Source organism: Pocillopora damicornis, chromosome 13, assembly GCF_964200805.1.
Source record: "Pocillopora damicornis chromosome 13, jaPocDami1.2, whole genome shotgun sequence".
NCBI classification, from domain to species: Eukaryota; Metazoa; Cnidaria; class Anthozoa; order Scleractinia; family Pocilloporidae; genus Pocillopora; species Pocillopora damicornis.
In genome coordinates, this window is record NC_142682.1 from 7500748 (window position 1) to 7520587 (window position 19840).

The 19840-nt window shown below is 39.5% G+C and overlaps 2 protein-coding genes, 2 long non-coding RNA genes and 2 pseudogenes across 4 annotated transcripts in view; 1 reads left to right on the forward strand and 5 right to left on the reverse strand.

The window, feature by feature from the left end:
• The window catches only part of LOC149035277 (uncharacterized), a 3899-nt pseudogene extending 3820 nt beyond the window's left edge, over positions 1-79 (forward strand).
• The window catches only part of LOC149035278 (uncharacterized), a 1378-nt gene extending 749 nt beyond the window's left edge, over positions 1-629 (reverse strand). Inside the window, exon 1 of the long non-coding RNA XR_016182540.1 lies at positions 188-629. This is a non-coding gene — a long non-coding RNA (uncharacterized LOC149035278). The remainder of the gene's footprint in view (positions 1-187) is intronic.
• A 3705-nt stretch (positions 630-4334) lies between these two features.
• On the reverse strand, positions 4335-8021 carry LOC149035279 (TNF receptor-associated factor 5-like; annotated as a pseudogene).
• Positions 8022-9082: 1061 nt separating this feature from the next.
• On the reverse strand, positions 9083-10762 carry LOC149035280 (uncharacterized). The gene is made up of 3 exons (XM_089192307.1): positions 10240-10762; positions 9879-9924; positions 9083-9586 (listed from the first exon to the last, which is right to left on the reverse strand). Exons 1-3 carry the CDS (start codon positions 10478-10480, stop codon positions 9103-9105), a joined length of 771 nt encoding a protein of 256 aa, XP_089048433.1. The 5' UTR covers positions 10481-10762; the 3' UTR covers positions 9083-9102.
• A 31-nt stretch (positions 10763-10793) lies between these two features.
• On the reverse strand, positions 10794-12302 carry LOC149035281 (uncharacterized). The gene is made up of 2 exons (XM_089192493.1): positions 12068-12302; positions 10794-11200 (listed from the first exon to the last, which is right to left on the reverse strand). Exons 1-2 carry the CDS (start codon positions 12141-12143, stop codon positions 10794-10796), a joined length of 483 nt encoding a protein of 160 aa, XP_089048619.1. The 5' UTR covers positions 12144-12302.
• A 3962-nt stretch (positions 12303-16264) lies between these two features.
• On the reverse strand, positions 16265-19094 carry LOC149035282 (uncharacterized). Its single transcript, XR_016182541.1, has 2 exons — positions 19042-19094; positions 16265-18277 (listed from the first exon to the last, which is right to left on the reverse strand). It is a non-coding gene; the product is annotated as an uncharacterized LOC149035282 (long non-coding RNA).
• Between the last annotated feature and the right edge of the window lie 746 nt (positions 19095-19840).

The following is a 19840-nucleotide window of genomic DNA, read 5'->3' on the forward strand; positions in this document are numbered from 1 at the left end:
AACTAGAATTTTTTAACTCAAACTCAAAATTTCTGTGTATTTCCAACTCATTAATCAAATACACTTGTCAAACAATTCAGTCTAATGCCTCATATGACCAAAGCAGCTCATATGACTGGATTGCCTCAAATGACCCAAGCAGCTCAAATGACTAAATTGCCTCAAATGATCCAGCCGCATCAAATACCTCAATTGCCTCAAATGACCCAACCAGCTCAAATGTCTGAATTGCCTCAAATGATCCAACCAGCTCCAATGACTGAATTGCCTCAAATGACCCAACTGGCTCAAATAACTGAATTGCCTCAAATGACCCAACCAGCTCAAATGATTGAATTGCCTCAAATGATCCAACCAGCTAAAATGTCACAATTGCCTCAAATGACCCAACTGGCTCAAATGACTGAATTGCCTCAAATGACCCAACCAGCTCAAATGATTGAATTGCCTCAAATGACCCAGCAGCCTCAAATGACCCAACTGGCTCAAATGACTGAATTGCCTCAAATGATCCAACCAGCTCAAATGACCCAACTGGCTCAAATGACTGAATTGACTCAAACGATCCAACCAGCTCAAATGACTGAATTGCCTCAAATGACCCAACTGGCTCAAATGACTGAATTGCCTCAAATAACTCAACCAGCTCAAATGACTGAATTGCCTTAAATGATCCAACCAGCTCAAATGCCACAATTGCCTCAAATGATCCAACCAGCTCAAATGTCTAAATTACCTCAAATGACTCAACCAGTTCAAATGACTAAATTGCCTCAAATGATCCAACCAGCTCAAATGACCGAATTGCCTCAAATGACCCAACTGGCCCAAATGACTGAATTGCCTCAAATGATCCAACCAGCTCAAATGACTGAATTGCCTCAAATGACCCAACTGGCTCAAATGACTGAATTGCCCCAAATGACTCAACCAGCTCAAATGACTGAATTGCCTTAAATGATCCAACCAGCTCAAATGCCACTATTGCCTCAAATGATCCAACCAGCTCAAATGTCTGAATTACCTCAAATGACTCAACCAGTTCAAATGACTAAATTGCCTCAAATGACCCAAGCAGCTCAAATGAATGAATTGCCTCAAATGACCCAAGCAGCTCAAATGAATGAATTGCCTCAAATGACCCAACCAGCTCAAATGACTGAATTGCCTCAAATGACCCAACTGGCTCAAATGGCTGAATTGCCTCAAATAACTCGACCAGCTTAAATGACTGAATTGCCTCAAACGATCCAACCAGCTCAAATGTCTGAATTACCTCAAATGACTCAACCAGTTCAAATGACTAAATTGCCTCAAATGGTCCAACCAGCTCAAATGACCGAATTGCCTCAAGTGACCCAACTGGCCCAAATGACTGAATTGCCTCAAATGATCCAACCAGCTCAAATGACTGAATTGCCTCAAATGACCCAACTGGCTCAAATGGCTGAATTGCCTCAAATGACTCAACCAGCTCAAATGACTGAATTGCCTTAAATGATCAAACCAGCTCAAATGCCACAATTGCCTCAAATGATCCAACCAGCTCAAATGTCTGAATTACCTCAAATGACTCAACCAGTTCAAATGACAAAATTGCCTCAAATGACCCAAGCAGCTCAAATGACTGAATTGCCTCGAATGACCCAAGCAGCTCAAATGACTGAATTGCCTCAAATGACCCAACCAGCTCAAATGACTGAATTGCCTCAAATGACCCAACTGGCTCAAATGACTGAATTGCTTCAAATAACTCGACCAGCTTAAATTACTGAATTGCCTCAAATGACCCAACTGACTCAAATGCCTGAATTGCCTCAAATGACCCAACGAGCTCAAATGTCTGAATTGCCTCAAAAGACTCAACCAGCACAAATGACTAAATTGCCTCAAATGACCCAAGCTGCTCAAATGACTAAATTGCCTCAAATGACCTAAGCAGCTCAAATGACTGAATTGCCTCAAATGATCCAGCCGCCTCAAATACCTCAGTTGCCTGAAATGACCCAACTGGCTCAAATGACTGAATTGCCTCAAATGACTCAACCAGCTAAATTGACTGAATTACCTCAAATAATCCAAGCGGCTCAAATGACTGAATTGCCTCAAATGATTCAACCAGCTCAAATGATTGAATTGCCCCAAATAACCCAACCAGCTCGAATGCCACAATTGTCTCAAATGATCCAACCAGCTCCAGTGACTGAATTGCCTCAAATGACCCAACCAGCTCAAATTACTGAATTGCCTCAAATGATCCAGCCAGCTCAAATGACCAAATTGCCTCAAATGATCCAACTAGCTCAAATGCCACAATTGCCTCAAATGACCCAATTGGCTCAAATGACTGAATCGCCTCAAGTGACTCAACCAGCTCAAATGACTAAATTGCCTTAAATGACCCAAGCAGCTGAAATGACTGAATTGCCTCAAATGACTTAACCAGCTAAAATGACTGAATTGCCTCAATTTATCCAAGCAGCTCAAATGACTGAATTGCCCCAAATGATCCAACCAGCTCAAATGCCACAATTGCCTCAAATGATCCAACCAGCTCCAGTGACTGAATTGCCTCAAATGACCCAACCAGCTCAAATGACTGAATTGCCTCAAATGACCCAACCAGCTCAAATGACTGAATTGCCTTAAATGACCCAACTGGCTCAAATGACTGAATTGCCTAAAAATAACTCGACCAGCTCAAATGACTGAATTGCCTCAAATGATCCAACCAGCTCAAATGCTACAATTGCCTCAAATGTATGCCGTAACATACCGTTCAAAATTCAGTCTGGGTATTTTCCCTATCGAAAAATTAATTTTCGTGTCGGAAATCAATTAACAGGGTCCGTTATTGTTGGCCTCTTTCAGACCTCCTCATTGTCTGCTATTTCCCGTGTCTGATATTATTTTCCGAGCCTGATATTATTTCCCATGTCTGTATTTACTATTAATGCTCGAGTCCTTAAATTATTCGTTACAATCGTCGAGTCCGAAATTTGTCTCATTGCCGGAGCCTGATAATTTTCTCAATCGCCGACTCTGATAACCGCAGAGTACTCTCCTACCCAGACTTCTCACGGTACAAGGTTAGGATAGTTCTAGATAGGTAATAAAAACTGTATATCAATAAAAAAGACTGCAGTTAGTCTTCTCCTTTAACTTCGTGTATATTGTACAATTAAAAAATGTACCATTAGCATAAGGGTATTGATTAAGACCAAATTAAGGAAGCATTTCTCTACTTCCTCGCAATAAATGAACAAAGCCCTGTTTTGGTATTCATGGCGATTTTGGCAAAATTTTGACACTATCATCACAGTTTGTTAGGTTATCGTACAATATCTGACGGATTCTCCAAATGAAAGTATCTCTGGAAAAGTTATAACAAAATTTTCATGAATGTTTTAACGTTACAACATACGACAATAATCAGCTCGTGCTTTAATAACATGCTAGTAGAACCGGAAAGCCACCTTATAGAGAAAATCAGCAACATTTGAGGGAAAAAAAAAGTTTACAGTGGTAGATATTTTTTCGTAAAGGGAAGTTTAAGAGCAAGGAAACTTGTAAAGTAAGATGAAACCAAACCAAAAGATTCCACAGCCATTCTGCCGCAACAATTTATTATTCACTAAATGTTGTGCACATGACTAATCACATCCGATTAAAAACAAAAAACTTGATCTTCTTGCATTAAATGTATGAGAAAAAGGTAAATAAAAGCTTTTTAAAACGATGCTAATATAAAACCGAAAGGAACTAAATTGAAAAATGCGAACGGATCGGGGAAACGCCCAAAAAAGAATGAAATTATCTGTTACGCCACAGCTATGGTCTTGTCTATCTTATTTATACTTTTAACACAACGTCAAAAGTCGTCAGCCTATGATTCAAATTTGGCTCAAGCAATTTTAAAAAGGCAATGAAACTCTTTTAGCCTAACGTATAGTTTGACCATCTCAACGAAACTGTCTCTTTATTTATTACAAAAAGAAGAATAACTAAACCATGTTTATGGTTATGATGCAGTGTTTTCACGTGCGCTGTATTTTTTTTCTTTTCTCGTTAACGTCATACTCGTATAGCTACGTGGAGATATTAAACGTTATCTGAGGATTCTTTGTCGGTCACACAAAAAAGGTTATTCCTAGCTAATTAGAAAATTCACAATATACTATTTCGCTGGTTCAGAAATATTCACTCTAACGATGCGGACGGTCATAGAAAAAGCTTTCATTTTGATGTACATCAGTCTGAGAGAACACTGCATCGCAGTCACTCAACTTAAGGTAACAGTGTGTCATATCTTCACTTCACGACTAAACATTTACAAAGAAAAAGAAAACCTTTCAATAAATATTTCCATAAAAAGCCAGCCGGAGTTCTTTTCTGCCTCTCGTTCCAGTTTTGCCAGGGCAACCTCAGTCCCGAAGGTCTCCCCTTCCCGCAGGCGAAGATCTGGCTCCAGCTCAATGACTACTGGGTTTGCCAGCCCGATGACAATTCTAAAACAAATTTTTAAGAGGTTAATTTTTTTTTCTCATCTCAACACACACACAGACAGTGAAAATGAAAGCGAACATCGCAGTAATGAGCACTACTTAGGTCTTTTTTTCACTGCTGCTTGAGAAGTATTTATTACTGCGATGTTCTCTTTCATTTTCACTTCTTTAACCGCAGTTCACATATATGATTTTCATATATTTACAGTCACACACAAACACACACACCCGAAAAAACATAAAAAAAACCCAAAAACACCAACAACACAACAGAAAAGAGGAAAAACAAAGAGAAAGAAGTTTTAGTTATTTCCCTTTACAGATTCTTAGGTTTTTGTAGCTACCTACTCAGATATGACCGATTAGAGTTACTAAGCATGCGTTATTTTGATTCAGCCGATTCATTTTGTAGAAGGTTGATAGCTTGTACAGGTTAACCTTATAGGTATAGGGTTTAGCAAGAGTAACCAATCCGTAATCAAGGGGGTGATATGATTTACCTGAATGAAGCTCGTACAGGATGAACGGCTCGGTGCAACTGCAAGAATAACTTGCACTTTGTGCGACGTACGTACAGCAGCATCCTCCAACTACACTCTTCAAATTCGTAAACTCCGCTGGCCATCGGTTCTGCAGTGTTTCCGGCTTGTAGCATATCTGCTTCCATTTGTTTGAAGTTAAACAGAAACCTCCGAATGCCATTTTTGTCTTGGTCAAGTCATTCGTGTCCTGTTGTGTTGGAAATCAAATCAGCGTCATAATGAGTAAAGTGAAAGGAAAATTCACTGGGCGATTATTGTAAGCTGAACAGCGTTAAAAAAATGTTCGACCACTCCCCCTCCCCCGCACTTCATCCCCAAATCTGCCTCAAATAGTATATTTTTATATCATCCTTGTGAGATCGTATTCTAAAGGAAACAAGAGGACCATCTACTCAGTCAACTTTTTCAGTCTCGACTGATGATTTTTAAAGCAGAAATCTGTTAAAAGTTTTGTAGAACTGTTAAAAAATCTGTGGACACGCAGCGACGTGCACACTAGCTATTAAGTAACAATTAAAGATCGGAAGGGGAAAACATTAAGGAGCATTGGCCTCGGTCAGCCTTACCTTTTTAAGTAATACGTCTAAGAGCTTTTCACCCATCTCTGTCAGCAGTGACACGTGCTTTTCTGCTTGGTCCTTGTTATGTTGCTCCATCTCCTTAAAATTCCCAGCAAAATGGCATCCATTGACTCTACATTGTCGCTGCCTCTCCTCGCAGACAAGCAGATGGGTTTGCAACTCCATCCTAAGAGTAAACAAAAGGTTAAAGCTACATGAATGTATCTACTAACGAGGAAAAGAACTCGCAACTGTTCAGCTCAACTCATATTTTGTATTTGTTTATTTCATTATTTGCTGTTGATTCTTGAAAGTGACAAGGATTATAATAAGACCAGCCAAGTCATGGATATTTTCCCAATAACACTGCGTTTGAGTCGCAAAGTAAACTTTTGGGGCTAATTTTGGATCAATTTTAATCTTGGACGGAGGAGCAAATTGAAGGGAAGCTTTCCAAAGTTCACGAGATTTATATATTTAAAGATGATATTTCTATAAAAATTATATACAGTAAGCTTTGAGTACACTTGGGAAAGATAAAGAAAACCTTGAACTCAGTGACAATTTTCAAAGTCGTACATGCTAGTATGGTCTACATGGGCTTAAAAAATCAAATATAAAAGACCTAATATAAGAAACTGCATACCCACACCAGATGCTTTCTTTTACGCACGTAAAGAGAATTTCATTTTAAGTTTGAAATGATAATGTACAACGCTTTGTGACCACACCTTCTCGGACGCTTCCTGCATTTTAGAGGGCAACGGATTTCTCCCCTTATGCAAGTCTTTTCAAGATGAAGTTCCTTGTTGGCCACGGTGGTATTCTGGTGGCATTGTTCACACGAGATGACTGCGTAGAGGCATTCCTCCTTATGGGTCGGCTCATCCTTTCTTTTAATGCTGCGTTGGCAGCCCTATTAGAACAGGATACGAGGGCATCGGGGCAGGTGTGCCGTGCTACCACTTCGATGCTCCCCCTCTCGTTGCACGCTGTACATTTTACCTCGATCTTCTCTACAAGCTTTTTGAGGGTGAAGTTTGTCTTCAGTTGTGTGGAGCTCCATATAGGCTTTTTACAAAGGGGGCAATGGCTGGTAGTTGGGTTTTGTTGCACCCTACTAATACAAGTTTTGCAGAACGTGTGGCCGCAGTCCGGCAAAATAATTGGCTCCAGCATCAGGGTATCACTAAAGCTCAAAGAGAACATGGATTTCGACTGCTCTGAGTTTTCGCAAAAGAGAATCAAAGGAATTCACGAGAGTTAATCAGAGGACGCAAAGAAAAAAATAAAACTACCGGAAACGCGGGAAAATGCGACCGACTCGTGAATAGGTTTAGTTTTGAATAGGGTTGGCTGAGACGATGGTGTGCGTGTCATTTATGAAAATCGCGAAGGGAATTCGGACCCAAAACAATCCCAGATCCCAGATTACTTTTGAAACTCAATCGAAAGATTCCTCAAAAATCTACCTTTACCCGTACGAGGTTTAGGGGAGTGGCTTGAACTGATGGCGTTCTAAATTCCATGCATTTAAATTTTTATGGTTTTTTTTCCCGCGCTCAAGAGTCCAATCAAAAGACTAAATTTTTTTTCACTGTTTCTATGCTATCGGTTGGTTGGTTGCTGTACTAAAGATAATTTTATGACGCTCTGAGAAACCTGATATATGCATGCATGAGTTCACCCGTAAGCTTGCCTCGCGCTAGCCAACGCCAGCATCATGACAGGACGGAAAAACGCGTGGACTGTAAGTACCTCCCGTTGTCCCATACAAAGCCTTAGAAAACTTTTCTAAGGCTTTGTATGGAACAACGGGAGGTACTTACAGTGCATGCATTATCCGTCCTGTCATGTAAACGCGAAACAATCAGCGTGGTCTGTAAGCTGCTATAGTGGGAAATACTCTCACGTTTTTTGAATGAACTGACGTTGTAGGTCGGGCGTGTTGTAAGATGGGGTTAAACCAGTAAAAGTCTAATCCTAGGCATGTGGAACACGGAGCGAACTTAAAAATAGTTAACACGGCATGTAGAGAAATAAGCGTAAATCGGTGAGACCTACTGAATTTGTTACAATTTGACTCACAATCAATCGGACTCTTTCTACCGAAAGCTACTACTGCACATAAAGAACGCTTTCTTTGGTGGCATTGTCGCATACTGTTCAGTAGTTTGAGCAATAGGAGATGAAAGACACAACGTATGGTTGGATTTGAGTTTTTCGGAAATTAAATTTTCCATATTTTTGAGAAAAAAAAGAAAGATGAACTATCCTTACCATACTTGACATTCGTAGTCCTTTGGATAGTTAGTTATCGGTGTAATGTTATCCATAAGGCGTACGCGAAAGACAAAACAAATCATGAAAAGGAAAAAAATAATGCGCTTAAAAGTTCGTTGCTTAAAAAGTAGAGCCTAAAATAAAAAATAAATAAATAAAACGCACACACAAACAAAGTTTGGTTGCTCCGCCTTCAGTCCGTATTTCCGCCTTGTTCTCGAGTAAAACCATTGCACACTCTGCCCTAATGTGTTGAAATACCGAAATAAACTGCGGTAAAGGACATTTTTTTTGTAAATGAACGTGAAACAAAGCCACTTAAGATTAAGTTAAACTTCAGTTCGGCTTCAGTAAAGGCCAATTCATTCAAACCGACCCTCTGTCAGTAGAATACCCCAAGGACACTAAGAATCTACTTCTCAGTTCGTGTGGCCTGCTACAAAGAAAGACTGTTGAGTCCCGTGGGGGCACTTTTCCTATCTGTCAAAAATCGAATTAAAGATATATTATTCAAGTATTATTACGTTTTCTTATATTTTGGCGTCTGGGTTTCAAAATATATCGCACGGCATTATCATAACATGAAATCGATCGCATAAGGCGTACGCGAAAGACAAAACAAATCATGAAAAGGAAAAAAATAATGCGCTTAAAAGTTCGTTGCTTAAAAAGTAGAGCCTAAAATAAAAAATAAATAAATAAAACGCACACACAAACAAAGTTTGGTTGCTCCGCCTTCAGTCCGTATTTCCGCCTTGTTCTCGTGTAAAACCATTGCACACTCTGCCCTAATGTGTTGAAATACCGAAATAAACTGCGGCAAAGGACATCATCGAAAACAACATCGTAGACCACATTGCTTGGTCTGCACAACCGGTTTGAAGACTTTTTGCGTGCTTTACCCTCATCAGCGAAAAAAACTCGTGCTCACCGATTGCTAATTTTGCTGCGAGAGGAATTCTTTTGCTCGAATGTAAAGCGAGATGCCGTGGTTGGTGTCCCGCTCCAACGGATTCACTTGTAGCTGCAACTCCTGCAAGCTCGCGTTAGAAAGGTTTTGCATTGTTTCAGGCACCACGACAGCCTCCTCCACCTCTGACGCTGCATCAATGACATCCGGTTCCTCTACGCCGTAATAGTTGGAGTCTATGACGTTGCTTTCGAAGAAGTCCTTTACTGCTGTATATTCTGATCCAAACAAATTAAGCATTCCTAGAATGTACAACTGATTTGGAGTCTTTTTTTTTCAGTAGATAGCTTATGATTGTTCCAGGACACCTTAAACTTTTCTAGATTTTCATTAATCCGTGGAATAAATACATAATGTAGAGCTGCCAGATCCAGTTCGTCGTTCGGATTCAGAAGATTGTTCCTCTCTAAGAAATAGAAGAGGAGTCGGAAATACTCCGTGACCATTTTCCGCATGTCTCTCCACAGCCTCTCTATCCTCTGGTTATGGACTGAACTACCTTGCAAAATGCTGCCGCGACCTTCTCCTCGTTTTTCAACCATAAGGCGCGCAACTTCCGCATTCTCTCCACCCTTATCTGTCCTCACCCGTGATGGCCAACAGAATTCAGTTGTGGCGCCTAAGAATAAATTGGCCACTGTTGCTGCCCTATTATTGCTGGAACAGCGGAGGAATACAACAAGCCTCGAATATCCGTCTACTCCTCCGTGCACGACCAACCTCCATCTGAGAAAAGAGTTTTAAAACACCTTTCACACGGTACTCACATTATGAGTGGGGAAGAGTAGAATATGGTGCATTTTTCCTCTACTGAATTCCATAGATACATTAAAGGAAGTAACAGGTATTAATTCCCGAATACAGACGAATTACAGCATGTTAAAAAATGCTGTTGATGAGGAACGTAAATGTCTTCCGCTCTGATCATTTTTAATTTTCCTCAAGCATTATTGTAGAACAGTGCAGGCAATCTAAAAACAATGTATTTATGGTATTTTTTTTAAGGTCTGTTACTTACCGTATCAGCTTGTGATTGCCATCCAAGTGCCACAGGCTGTTTGGGCCTACAATATATATTTCAAACACTAATAAGTCAACGATCCTGGGTTTGATCATTTGTTATTTTATGATGAAAGTAATTGGCTCTATTCGAGAACGAATATCCAAAGTCATACTCAAGATATGGTAATGTTGGACGGACATGAGCTCCTTTTCTGTTAAGGTCGACGTGTAAAAAATGGACATCAAAACCTGCAAAAATTCTCTTAGCGACACATACTTCATGCGGTGCAATATGGAAATAAGCAGCACACTTGATCACATCTATTCAAATCTATGATTTGCGGTTCAAAGTTTTATAACTCAGAACGTAAAATTACCTGGAACGCTATAAGTAACTCTTGGGGTCAAATTTCTCCACCGCAGGCCTGCACCTATAGGATCATGGCGAACTAATGCCTCTGCGATGGCAGATCTTCTAGCGTAGAGGGATCGAGCCGCTAATTCACCCTCGATCATAATGATGCCCGCATTCACACTTCTGGACTTTATTTCAGCCACTATATCTATCAGCTCTTGCATACCTAGCTTCCTTCTTCCATAATGCTTTCTTCTTTCCATTTCATGATAGATGCGACGTCTCCATATTGTTGAAATCGAGACCCCTGCGAAAAGTATTACAGGTAAAATCGTGAGACACCCTTTATAGCACGATAACGGCGAATATGAAACATAGATCAACCTGTGGCCAATATAAAGCAGCCATATCGATGTTCAAAAACTTTTTAAAATATGAATTAAAATAAAAGAGAACACATCCATTCTCGAAAAAAGGGGCATGACAAAAAAAAAAAAGAAAAAATACGAATGACTCCGCGTGAGCATTTTCTTTATTATGAAATTATTTTCGGCTCACCTAATGCTTTCGCTATTTCTACCCATGACAAACATAGGACCGCATCACTTCCAACTGCTCCTTCGTAATTACGTAGGATGGTCTACCAACCCATTCCGTTGAGGTCACAGGTGCCCGGTAACACAACTGCTCCCTTAGAAAAGGAACAAGGCAGCTGTACTGCTCAATAACTTTACCAATCCTTATTTCTATGGTCGACAGACTTTGAACTAATGGGGCCAAAATGTCCTCAGCACAGGGTTTCGTGGTTATAAGATGCCATTGGATTTTTCTTAAATTCATTACAGCGGCTTCCAACTTAGTCCAAAGGCCGGTTAGTCTTTCTGGAGTTGAAGTACTGTCCTCAATGGCAGATCGGGCTGTAAAATAAAGCGCTTGAACGTCCAGCACAAAGTGTTCTATCGCGTCCGGATTGAGACTAACAACTGTAGAAGAAGTATGTCATTAAATAAGACAACATTGACCGAGGGTCTCAATGGGGTAACCGTTAGCCGTAAAACGGCCACAAAATTTTGCCTTTAGGTGTAAAAATTGACGAATTTTAACCGTTAATCGTATAAAAAAAAAGTTGACCGCACACAAAAAAAATCCTGGGACAGCAATGGAGAGAGATTAACCATTAGCCGTATATGGGAAAAAATTTTAACCGTTAGCCAAAAAATCCAACACCCTTTTGAGATCTTCTTGACCGTTTTGGTAGTCCGGGACCTAGAAGGGGGAACGAGATATATTCTTATTCTAAAACACGAAATTTGCGCAGCAAACGATCATTGACATAGCTGAAAGAGCAGTACTTAATAAGGAACACTGCTTTATCAGTTTAAATCGCATCTACAGTCCAGTGATAGCCTTTTTTGGAAAAACTGACACGTAATTTCATTTTGAAAGGACTTGCGAATAAGAAAGCACTGGCGAATAAGAAAGCACTGATAAATCATCAGCGATAACGAAGAACCTGATTTTCCGGCTTAAGGTTAACACTAGCATCTTCATTCGCCCGAAGCTAACAACTGCGGCTAATTCATAAGCAGCCAACCCGGTTTTAAGCTTGTGCGCATCTGCTCGTCTACGATTAATGAAGATGACCTTGCGCCTCTTTTTCTCCCTTCAAAAAGAAGCTTGGGTTGCATGAAGTTGGCGGGCCGCTCAATGCATTTTGTCCTTTGTTTTCTCGATCAAAATAATTTGCGCCCCTGTAGATCGCAGAAGAAGCAGTGGAATACGAACACTTTTCACATAATGACCACAATGGCGTTTGAGTAAGTGTTCTTGGAAAGAAGCCTGATACCTACCTGATGCGGGTTGAAGGATGCAAATTACAAGACACCAGGAAAGAAATCTATACCAGGAAAACTTGTTTACACGCATCGTAGCGTTGAAAGAGAGGTTTTCCTTCCACGAGACTGGCAGTTATAGTTCCCTTGAATTTTTCGACAATTTATCGCCAATTGTACTTCGAGCTTTCTATAATTTTAACAGCAAACAGGAACCTTGTGAAAGATTCATAGCACACGTCCCGCAGTGAAATTAAATTAAAAGAAAAGGTCTTTCTCTGTTGTGCCTCACCTCTTTGTTAGAAATTAACTGCAAGTGACAACGATTTCCTAGAGTTACAAGCTCGTAACTCTGACTTGGCGTACGGAAGCAAATTATATTCATAAAATCCATTCATCGAATAGGAAATGACTGACGTGTAATTTTATAAAATCTCAAGAATGTTAACCAGCTCGTGCAAAGCCTTGGATCCTAAATTCATTTAATTATGAAAAAAGAAAAATTAGAAATGTCACACCTCCAGTAATCATCATTTCGGATATGACGTTGACGTTACATTTGATACCAGCATAGGAGTGTTTCTCTAAGTGGCACTACTTTTCAGATGAACGAGGGAAGTTCTTTTTGCTCCCTACAACAGCTTGTTTCATCTGTACAAACAAATCTTGAAATGTCTGGTGATCACAGCGTAGGAGCCATCGGGCCTATTTTTGACCCCAATGCACAAGTTAGTTCACAGGACTCACAAATTGCAGGCGGGCTACCGGGCGCGAAGCCCTACCGAACATTCGTTTGGGTGGACGACATTGCGCAAGTAACTCAAAACCCAACTCTTGCCCCAGATGGCAAAAAGGTCAAGTTCGACCAGAGGCTTTGCGGAGATGCTATGGTGGCGCACCTAAAACGGGAAATTCCCGAAATCACGGCGACCAGGTGAGTAAGACAGTTTTCCACAAATATGGTCTACATTCTTTCAGCACCGCACCAGCTTAGAACTTAAAATGGCGAGCGTGAAAATGGTGACTGAATTCTAGTTTCAGCCACTTTTCTACGCAAAATATTTGTTATTCACTGAATCAGCTGGTTGTTCTGGACTAATGTTCCTGGAGCAGCGCTAATCGCGCGTTTTTATGTTGTGAATTCCACAGGGATTCCACCGCAAATCGATGAGAGGGTTGCGCTAGTAAGATAAAGTCTATTTTAAACTCATTTATTTCATTTGACAAAACTTAAAACCCTTATTCTACGATAACTTCATTTGACAAGACTTAAAACCCCTATTTTAAGATAACCTGATGGCTAACTTAAAACACTACGAACAAAACAGTCACTAATCAAACACGCCGGCAAAAAATTCAACAATTTCCGGACAATCATCCTAACATAACCACACAAAATTGTAATTCAGTATTATCAACTGAGTTGCATCTCAGTTGATGATACTAAATTACCCTTTTATACTCTCCTAGCGACGCAGCACCAAAATTTCTTTAGAATCCTATCCCTTTTATTCACAACCGCACAAACATTACAGAATCGCGCCCATTGAAAAACGTCGCACGGGAAAATGCAAATAAGCTAGAAAAGAGAAAGAGAGCATGCGTAACTTCACGCAGGCCTGTCAATCCGACTGTCAATCATGTAATCCCCCGTGTACGCAGTGTTCGAAAGTATTGTTTCTTGTGCAGACAACCGAAACGTAGCGCTTTTCATCGAAGAAGAATAGACGTAATTAGTGGCGTTATCTTGATTAGGTTATATTGTTTAAAAATCGGTCAGATGTAAAATTAAATTACCTTTCAAATGCCGGGTTTTCAATTTGTGTTAAGACTCAAATGCGGCAGATTTGTGAGGTTCGACCATCAACTTCGCCAAGAAAGCAAAACATCACAGAAATATTCCTTTTAGTAAAATTTCCGTACTGCCCCATACTATCGTAAAACAAATCTGTTTTCCCAATGGTAAAGTATTGTTTTTGTCACTCTATCCAAGAACTGAACGTATAATGTAGTGTGGGGCTGTGCGGAATTTTACCTTCCTTTTTGGCCCGTTATTGCCGTCAGTTTCAGATAACACGTCAACCCACATAAGCTGTGCTGTATTGTTTTCTTTTTCTCGAAAACCGCAAAAATTCAAAGTAAACATATATTTTCCAAGAACCATATACTAATCTACTTACTAACATCACTAGCTCAAGCCATACTGAGGAATATTGTCCCTTAGTTGTTTTTGTATGGACCTTGCTGTACCCAGTCTGTACTGCCACAGAGGGTCAGCCTTTTCCTGACTTTTTTCAAGCAGGTATGCTTTACACAGTGAGATATTATTTCTCCTTTTAGCTTTGTTATCACATTAAAAGAGGCCTTCAGATGGCGGTGATTGTGATTTTAAAGGCTTCACACACTCTCTCTTCTGCAGAGAGAGACATGTTGAGGTAGCTATGATTAACATTTTAATAAGTATCGGGAATGTTTTTCAATATCTCTATTTTCTACATATGTATCCATACCCATACATACTGTTCAGTTACCACATCTCCCACTCTATGTATTCCTTAAGCTTTTCAAATTTCTTATTTTTTGGTTATACAGTGACCTGAATAATGCCGTCATAAATGGAGATTTTCCCGAGGATTGCCTCTTCTGGATATCTTGCATTGATTCCATGGATGGAAAAGAAGGTACATACATGATATAGGGCCACTAATGAACTACAGTATTTCCCTGAACAAGTGCCCGGGCGCTTATTTAAAATTATCAGCTAAAAGGGGAGGTGCTTATTTGAAGGAAGGTGCTTAATTGAGATAAGTTTTCCTTTCAACAAACTGTATCTTTATTTCAACTAAATCTTAAACAGAAAATAAAATGCTATACTGTTATTCATGTAGATGTTAAGTCAGTATTAACCGAGCTGTCATTATTTATCAACTGTTTTCTTCAAATGCATCTCAATAACTTTATAATCGATGAAATTACAGGTCTCTGTAGAATAGAGAATAGTGTAGTTGAGCCTGGGAAGGCTAGAGTATTTACCAAGGGCAGGGAAATAGGACAAAAATGAAAAGAACAGATAATGCACAGAAAAGAACTCTGTAAGCACATGATAATGGAAATAAATAGAAGTGAGTAAAGGAAAAGGAAGTACTTTTCTTTACTGATTCTGCTGAAGTTGAAGGTTAAATAAATTGGCCATAAAAACAGGTTTTCCCTGTATCCCTGCTAATTTAAGAAATTGAGGGGGGGGGGGGGCTTATTTGACATTTAGGCCCAGGGGGTGGCTTTTTATTCAGAGGAGGGGGCATTTATGGCTCATGGCTCGTGTACGACGACCTGACTGACGTCATCAGAGTAACAGTTAGCACAGGGGAACAGAGGAACAGTAGGCACAGAGGAACAGTGGGCACAGAGGAACAGTGGGCACAGAGGAACAGTGGGCATAGAGGAACAGTGGGCACAGAAGAACTGTGGGAACAGAGGAACAGTGGGCACAGAGGAACAGTGGGCATAGAGGAACAGTGGGCACAGAGGAACAGAGGAACAGAGGAACAGTAGGCACAGAGGAACAGTAGGCACAGAGGAATAGTAGGCACAGAGGAACATTGGGCACAAAGGAACAGTGGGAACAGAAGAACAGTGGGCACAGAGGAACAGTGGGCACAGAGGAACAGTGGGCACAGAGGAACAGAGGCACAGAGGCACAGAGGCACAGAGGAACAGAGGAACAGTAGGCACAGAGGAACAGTGGGCACAGAGGAACAGTGGGCACTGAGGAACAGTGGGCACAGAGGAACAGAGGAACAGAGGAACAGAGGAACAGTAGGCACAGAGGAACAGAGGAACAGTGGGCACAGAGGAACAGTGGGCACAGAGGAACAGTAGGCACAGAGGCACAGAGGAACAGTAGGCACAGAGGACCAGTGGGCACAGAGGAACAGTGGGCACAGAGGAACAGTGGGCACAGAGGAACAGTGGGCACAGAGGAACAGTCAGTAACTTATCTTAATTGAATGAGTTTACTGTATTAAATTGCTATGCGTCATGCTGTTGTCCATGGTTGCCAATGACTCCAATGAAAAACTTGAACAGTAGGCACAGAAGTACAGTGGAAAACTAGGAACGGCAGCATAGAGGAACAGTGGGTGCAGAGTGACAATGGGCACAGAGGAACAGTGGGTAGAGTGGAAAAGCGGAAATATGTAAACGATCCATCCAGACTTGTTGTTATTATTTATTTATTTTTAACAGCAGTCGTAACAGTGGGAAAAAGGAAAACAAAGGAAATTTCAACTGGACGACCTAGATTTGTACACAATTCACTACAGGATTGGATAAAACAGATCTGCTAGTTTAATACTTGCTTTGGATAGCTTCCTTTTGTTTGTTTGTTTTCAATAAAAAATGAGTATAAAAGGTTATCCCACTCACTATCACTTACAACTACTGCTTACTTTTTTTAAGGTGAAAAAATATGTTTGAAATGAAGTTTTCCTCGTCTAACTAACTATGAGATATTTTAGGGTAGTACATCTCAAAGGGGGCAAGGAAGGGTTAGTTCTCCTCTTAACCAACAAAACTAACTGAAAGCACTTATCACCCAATTATTATATGGTTATTAAGAAACAAGAACAGTAAATAAAATCACATTAACTCAAATCCTCTTTCATGTAACTGAAACAAAATTTATCGTACTCAGATCACTTAGCACTGTTTTTTCAATTCAATTCAATAATAATTTATTAGAGTTAAAAAAACAGGAAGCCTTCTAGTACTTTCTCTGGAAGGATAAATTTCTTGGAAGAACCATTTTTTTAACTTACAAACATTCCCTGGAACTTCTAGGGTAATGCAAACCCAAAATACTTTGAGACCAAAAACATACATATTATTCACATTTTCTGTATCTCACCTCACTATTTCCTCATATTCTAAACGATTTGCTAAATATTCATTTGTCTCAGAGGGTCACTCAGTCATTGATGGCAATAGACTGCTCATCTGTCACATGAACTCCAATTAAAAAATAATTCCAAAAAAAGAAGAGCCATTTTCATTATAATGGTCAAGGTAACTGGAGGTTTTTTTAGTGCAGTAACAATGGCCTGCCTACACATGAATAAACCACAGGGAAAATATTTCACACTAAAAATGCTTCCAAAATCTTCAAAGCCACCAGCTGTATTAATTTTATCATATTTTTGTCAACAGGCACTATAATAATTATTAGCTTTTCACTACATCAGCCAGTCGGCTTGTTTTTTTTTTGTTTGTTTGGTTTTTTTTTTTACATTTCAAGTCTTGTACACATTTTCAACATTTTTTACAAGTAGAATGGGCTTATATGCAGACTGAATGATTTATACCGGTCAATATTTTTTACCCCTCAGACACCAGCAGCAACTGTCAATGAGTAGGAAATTATTTCAATTGATGAAAAACTAGTAATACCATTGTCAAATCAGGATCGAATTATAATTATCACAAAAAATGCTACTGGTAAAATCGAGTAAAAATGTGTAAACCAGTTTATATTGTTGAGGCCTGTAGTTTATTCATGTTTGGACTGTGTTGCTGGCCCTGTATAATATGTAAAACAATGTTCCAAAAGTTGAAAATTGAATGAAGTCAGTAACAGAAATTGAGGTAAGTGTCACTTATTCCATAAAAAAATCAGCAAATGAAACGTCAAACTTCCCTGAGTATAAATGTATGAAAAATTGTTGGTCACAAAAACCCGAAGTGAAAAATTTCACGGTGATAAACTGCATTACTTAGCAATGAGCTAGAGGAATGTACCCTTACATTACTTCTAGTTGTCTAGTTGTCCTCTGGTGTGATATCGTGCTCATTCTTTAAGCGGTTTTTATGTGGTGACTGGTTGAGAAATTTGTTAAATAGGTCCTTTGTAATTATGGATTTGTCTGCCCGCTCATTAAAGGCTTGGAGTTATTTTTCCCTAGTCACCTCATATGTGGCCAAGTCTTCATCATTTATATCTGCCGGGAGCTTCTTGTAGAAGACGGTGCTTCTGTCGACGGATACGACAGTGCCAAATCCATCTGTTGCCAGATTTTCCATTGTGCCACTTAGAACCTCAGCAGATGGCCTCGCGTTCCCACTAAAATTGCGCTGGGCCAGACGTGTAGACACAAAAGGCCCTTTACAGAGCAGGATGCGCCTCTGCCGTTCATAGTGGTCACTTGAGGCATTCTCTGTATTGCACTTCACAAGCTGCAAAACATGAAACACCTTTTTAGTAATCCAGTAACAAGTACTGCATCTGAAAATGATGATTCCTGATAAGCTGTTCATCAAGGAATTTTGAAGGATTGATGCTATTGTGTTATGAAAACATCAAGTTCTTTATTAGTTGTTGTTCCTTTTCTAAGTATATGAACAGCTGTAAGTAATCTTTCAGGATGAATATTTATTGATTATTTTTTTTAATTTGTAGAAATTCTGATGGACAATGTTTGTCGAACCATTTCTAGCATCAGTCATCAGATGTCGAGGTTCAGTAAAAAATAACGATCTGCTATCAAGCAGTTAATCAGACTTAAATTTGCAGCTAAAGAATTTGGCTCAACACTTATCAATGTTGTGGCGACAAACTGTAGACATGCCGGTTTGGGCGCTTTGGTTTTTGTGTACCTTATTGATAATTAATTTTTATACTTTGGTAAGATAGTATTTCGCAGGGTTTTATTTTTGCATATCCAATAGGCAAATAAAAAAAAAAGGATATTAAAATTCATGATTCAAGCATTTAATCTTGATTTTGTGATTTATACATAAACCAAGGTATTCATCAATAAAAATGAACTGGAATAAAAAGGAAATAAAAACAGAAAAGCAATACACGGCCTGGTTTCCTAGGCTTGTATTTTTCAAATTTCATGTTTATGGTTCCATGGCTATGCCCTCTGTTAATTTGTTTCTCCAAGAAATAGTCACACTTGTTTTACCAGTTGCTTTATTATTGAACAACCGCTCACCTGGTCAAGGATTCTCCTCTGTGCTGTAAAATACTGGCACAGTGTTATACTCCTTTGAATAGTTAATGAGCTGATGACTTGTGGTGGTGGTGATTTCTCTTCTTCTTGGAGAAATTTTGTCAGCTGGTCGTATAACACATGGAGAACAGCTGCCAGCCTCAGCACGTTCCTGTCATCTTTTGAAACATCTTCTGGGCAGATGTTTCTCGCCCACTGACTATTAAGGGATGCAGAGATGCCATCTATAAATTCCTCGTACTTTCTGTTGCCACCCTGGTCTAGGGAGTACGTTACAAGGCCATTTTCAGAATGAGAGAACTCATATATGGCAGAATAGACAGCTCTGAAATATAAAAACATTGACTTCAAGATTAAAAACAATTATTACCTTAAAGTTTATTAATTTCTCACATTTTTTGTACTCCCATGAATGAATTCAAATAAGTAAAGATTTGGTAAAGCATTTGACAATAAAAATCTGCGATAAAATATTATAAAGCATAACACGACGTTTCGACGTTTCCAGAACGTCATTATCAAGTAAACTAAAATAATAAAATCGAGTATATATATAATGAAGCGGTGAATAAATTACAAAGCGTTAAAAGTTAAACATAGAGTTTGGCCCTAATGGAATCGATCTGGGTGTTTAAATTGGGCCATGAATGAATACATGTAAATTAACTCTTGTCAGCTTTCAGAGCAATCACGCTAGTCTAAGTTTGGAGCTGGGGCTGAACGTTGTCATATTTTGAGAAGCCTGAAAACGTTCCTGTGATGTTCTCACATTTACAAGCAT

What these genes read in the sequence shown, in the direction of transcription:
- LOC149035280 (XM_089192307.1), bottom strand. Translation starts at nt 10,480, where the DNA reads ATGGAAAGAAGAAAGCATTATGGAAGAAGGAAGCTAGGTATGCAAGAG. An exon ending in AGTTACTTATAGCGTTCCAG is followed by an intron (nt 9,925 to 10,239) that starts GTAATTTTACGT and finishes TATATATTGTAG; the next exon opens with GCCCAAACAGCCTGTGGCAC. An exon ending in GGCAATCACAAGCTGATACG is followed by an intron (nt 9,587 to 9,878) that starts GTAAGTAACAGA and finishes CTCTTTTCTCAG; the next exon opens with ATGGAGGTTGGTCGTGCACG.
- LOC149035281 (XM_089192493.1), bottom strand. Translation starts at nt 12,143, where the DNA reads ATGCGTGTAAACAAGTTTTCCTGGTATAGATTTCTTTCCTGGTGTCTT. An exon ending in CATCCTTCAACCCGCATCAG is followed by an intron (nt 11,201 to 12,067) that starts GTAGGTATCAGG and finishes CTTCTTCTACAG; the next exon opens with TTGTTAGTCTCAATCCGGAC.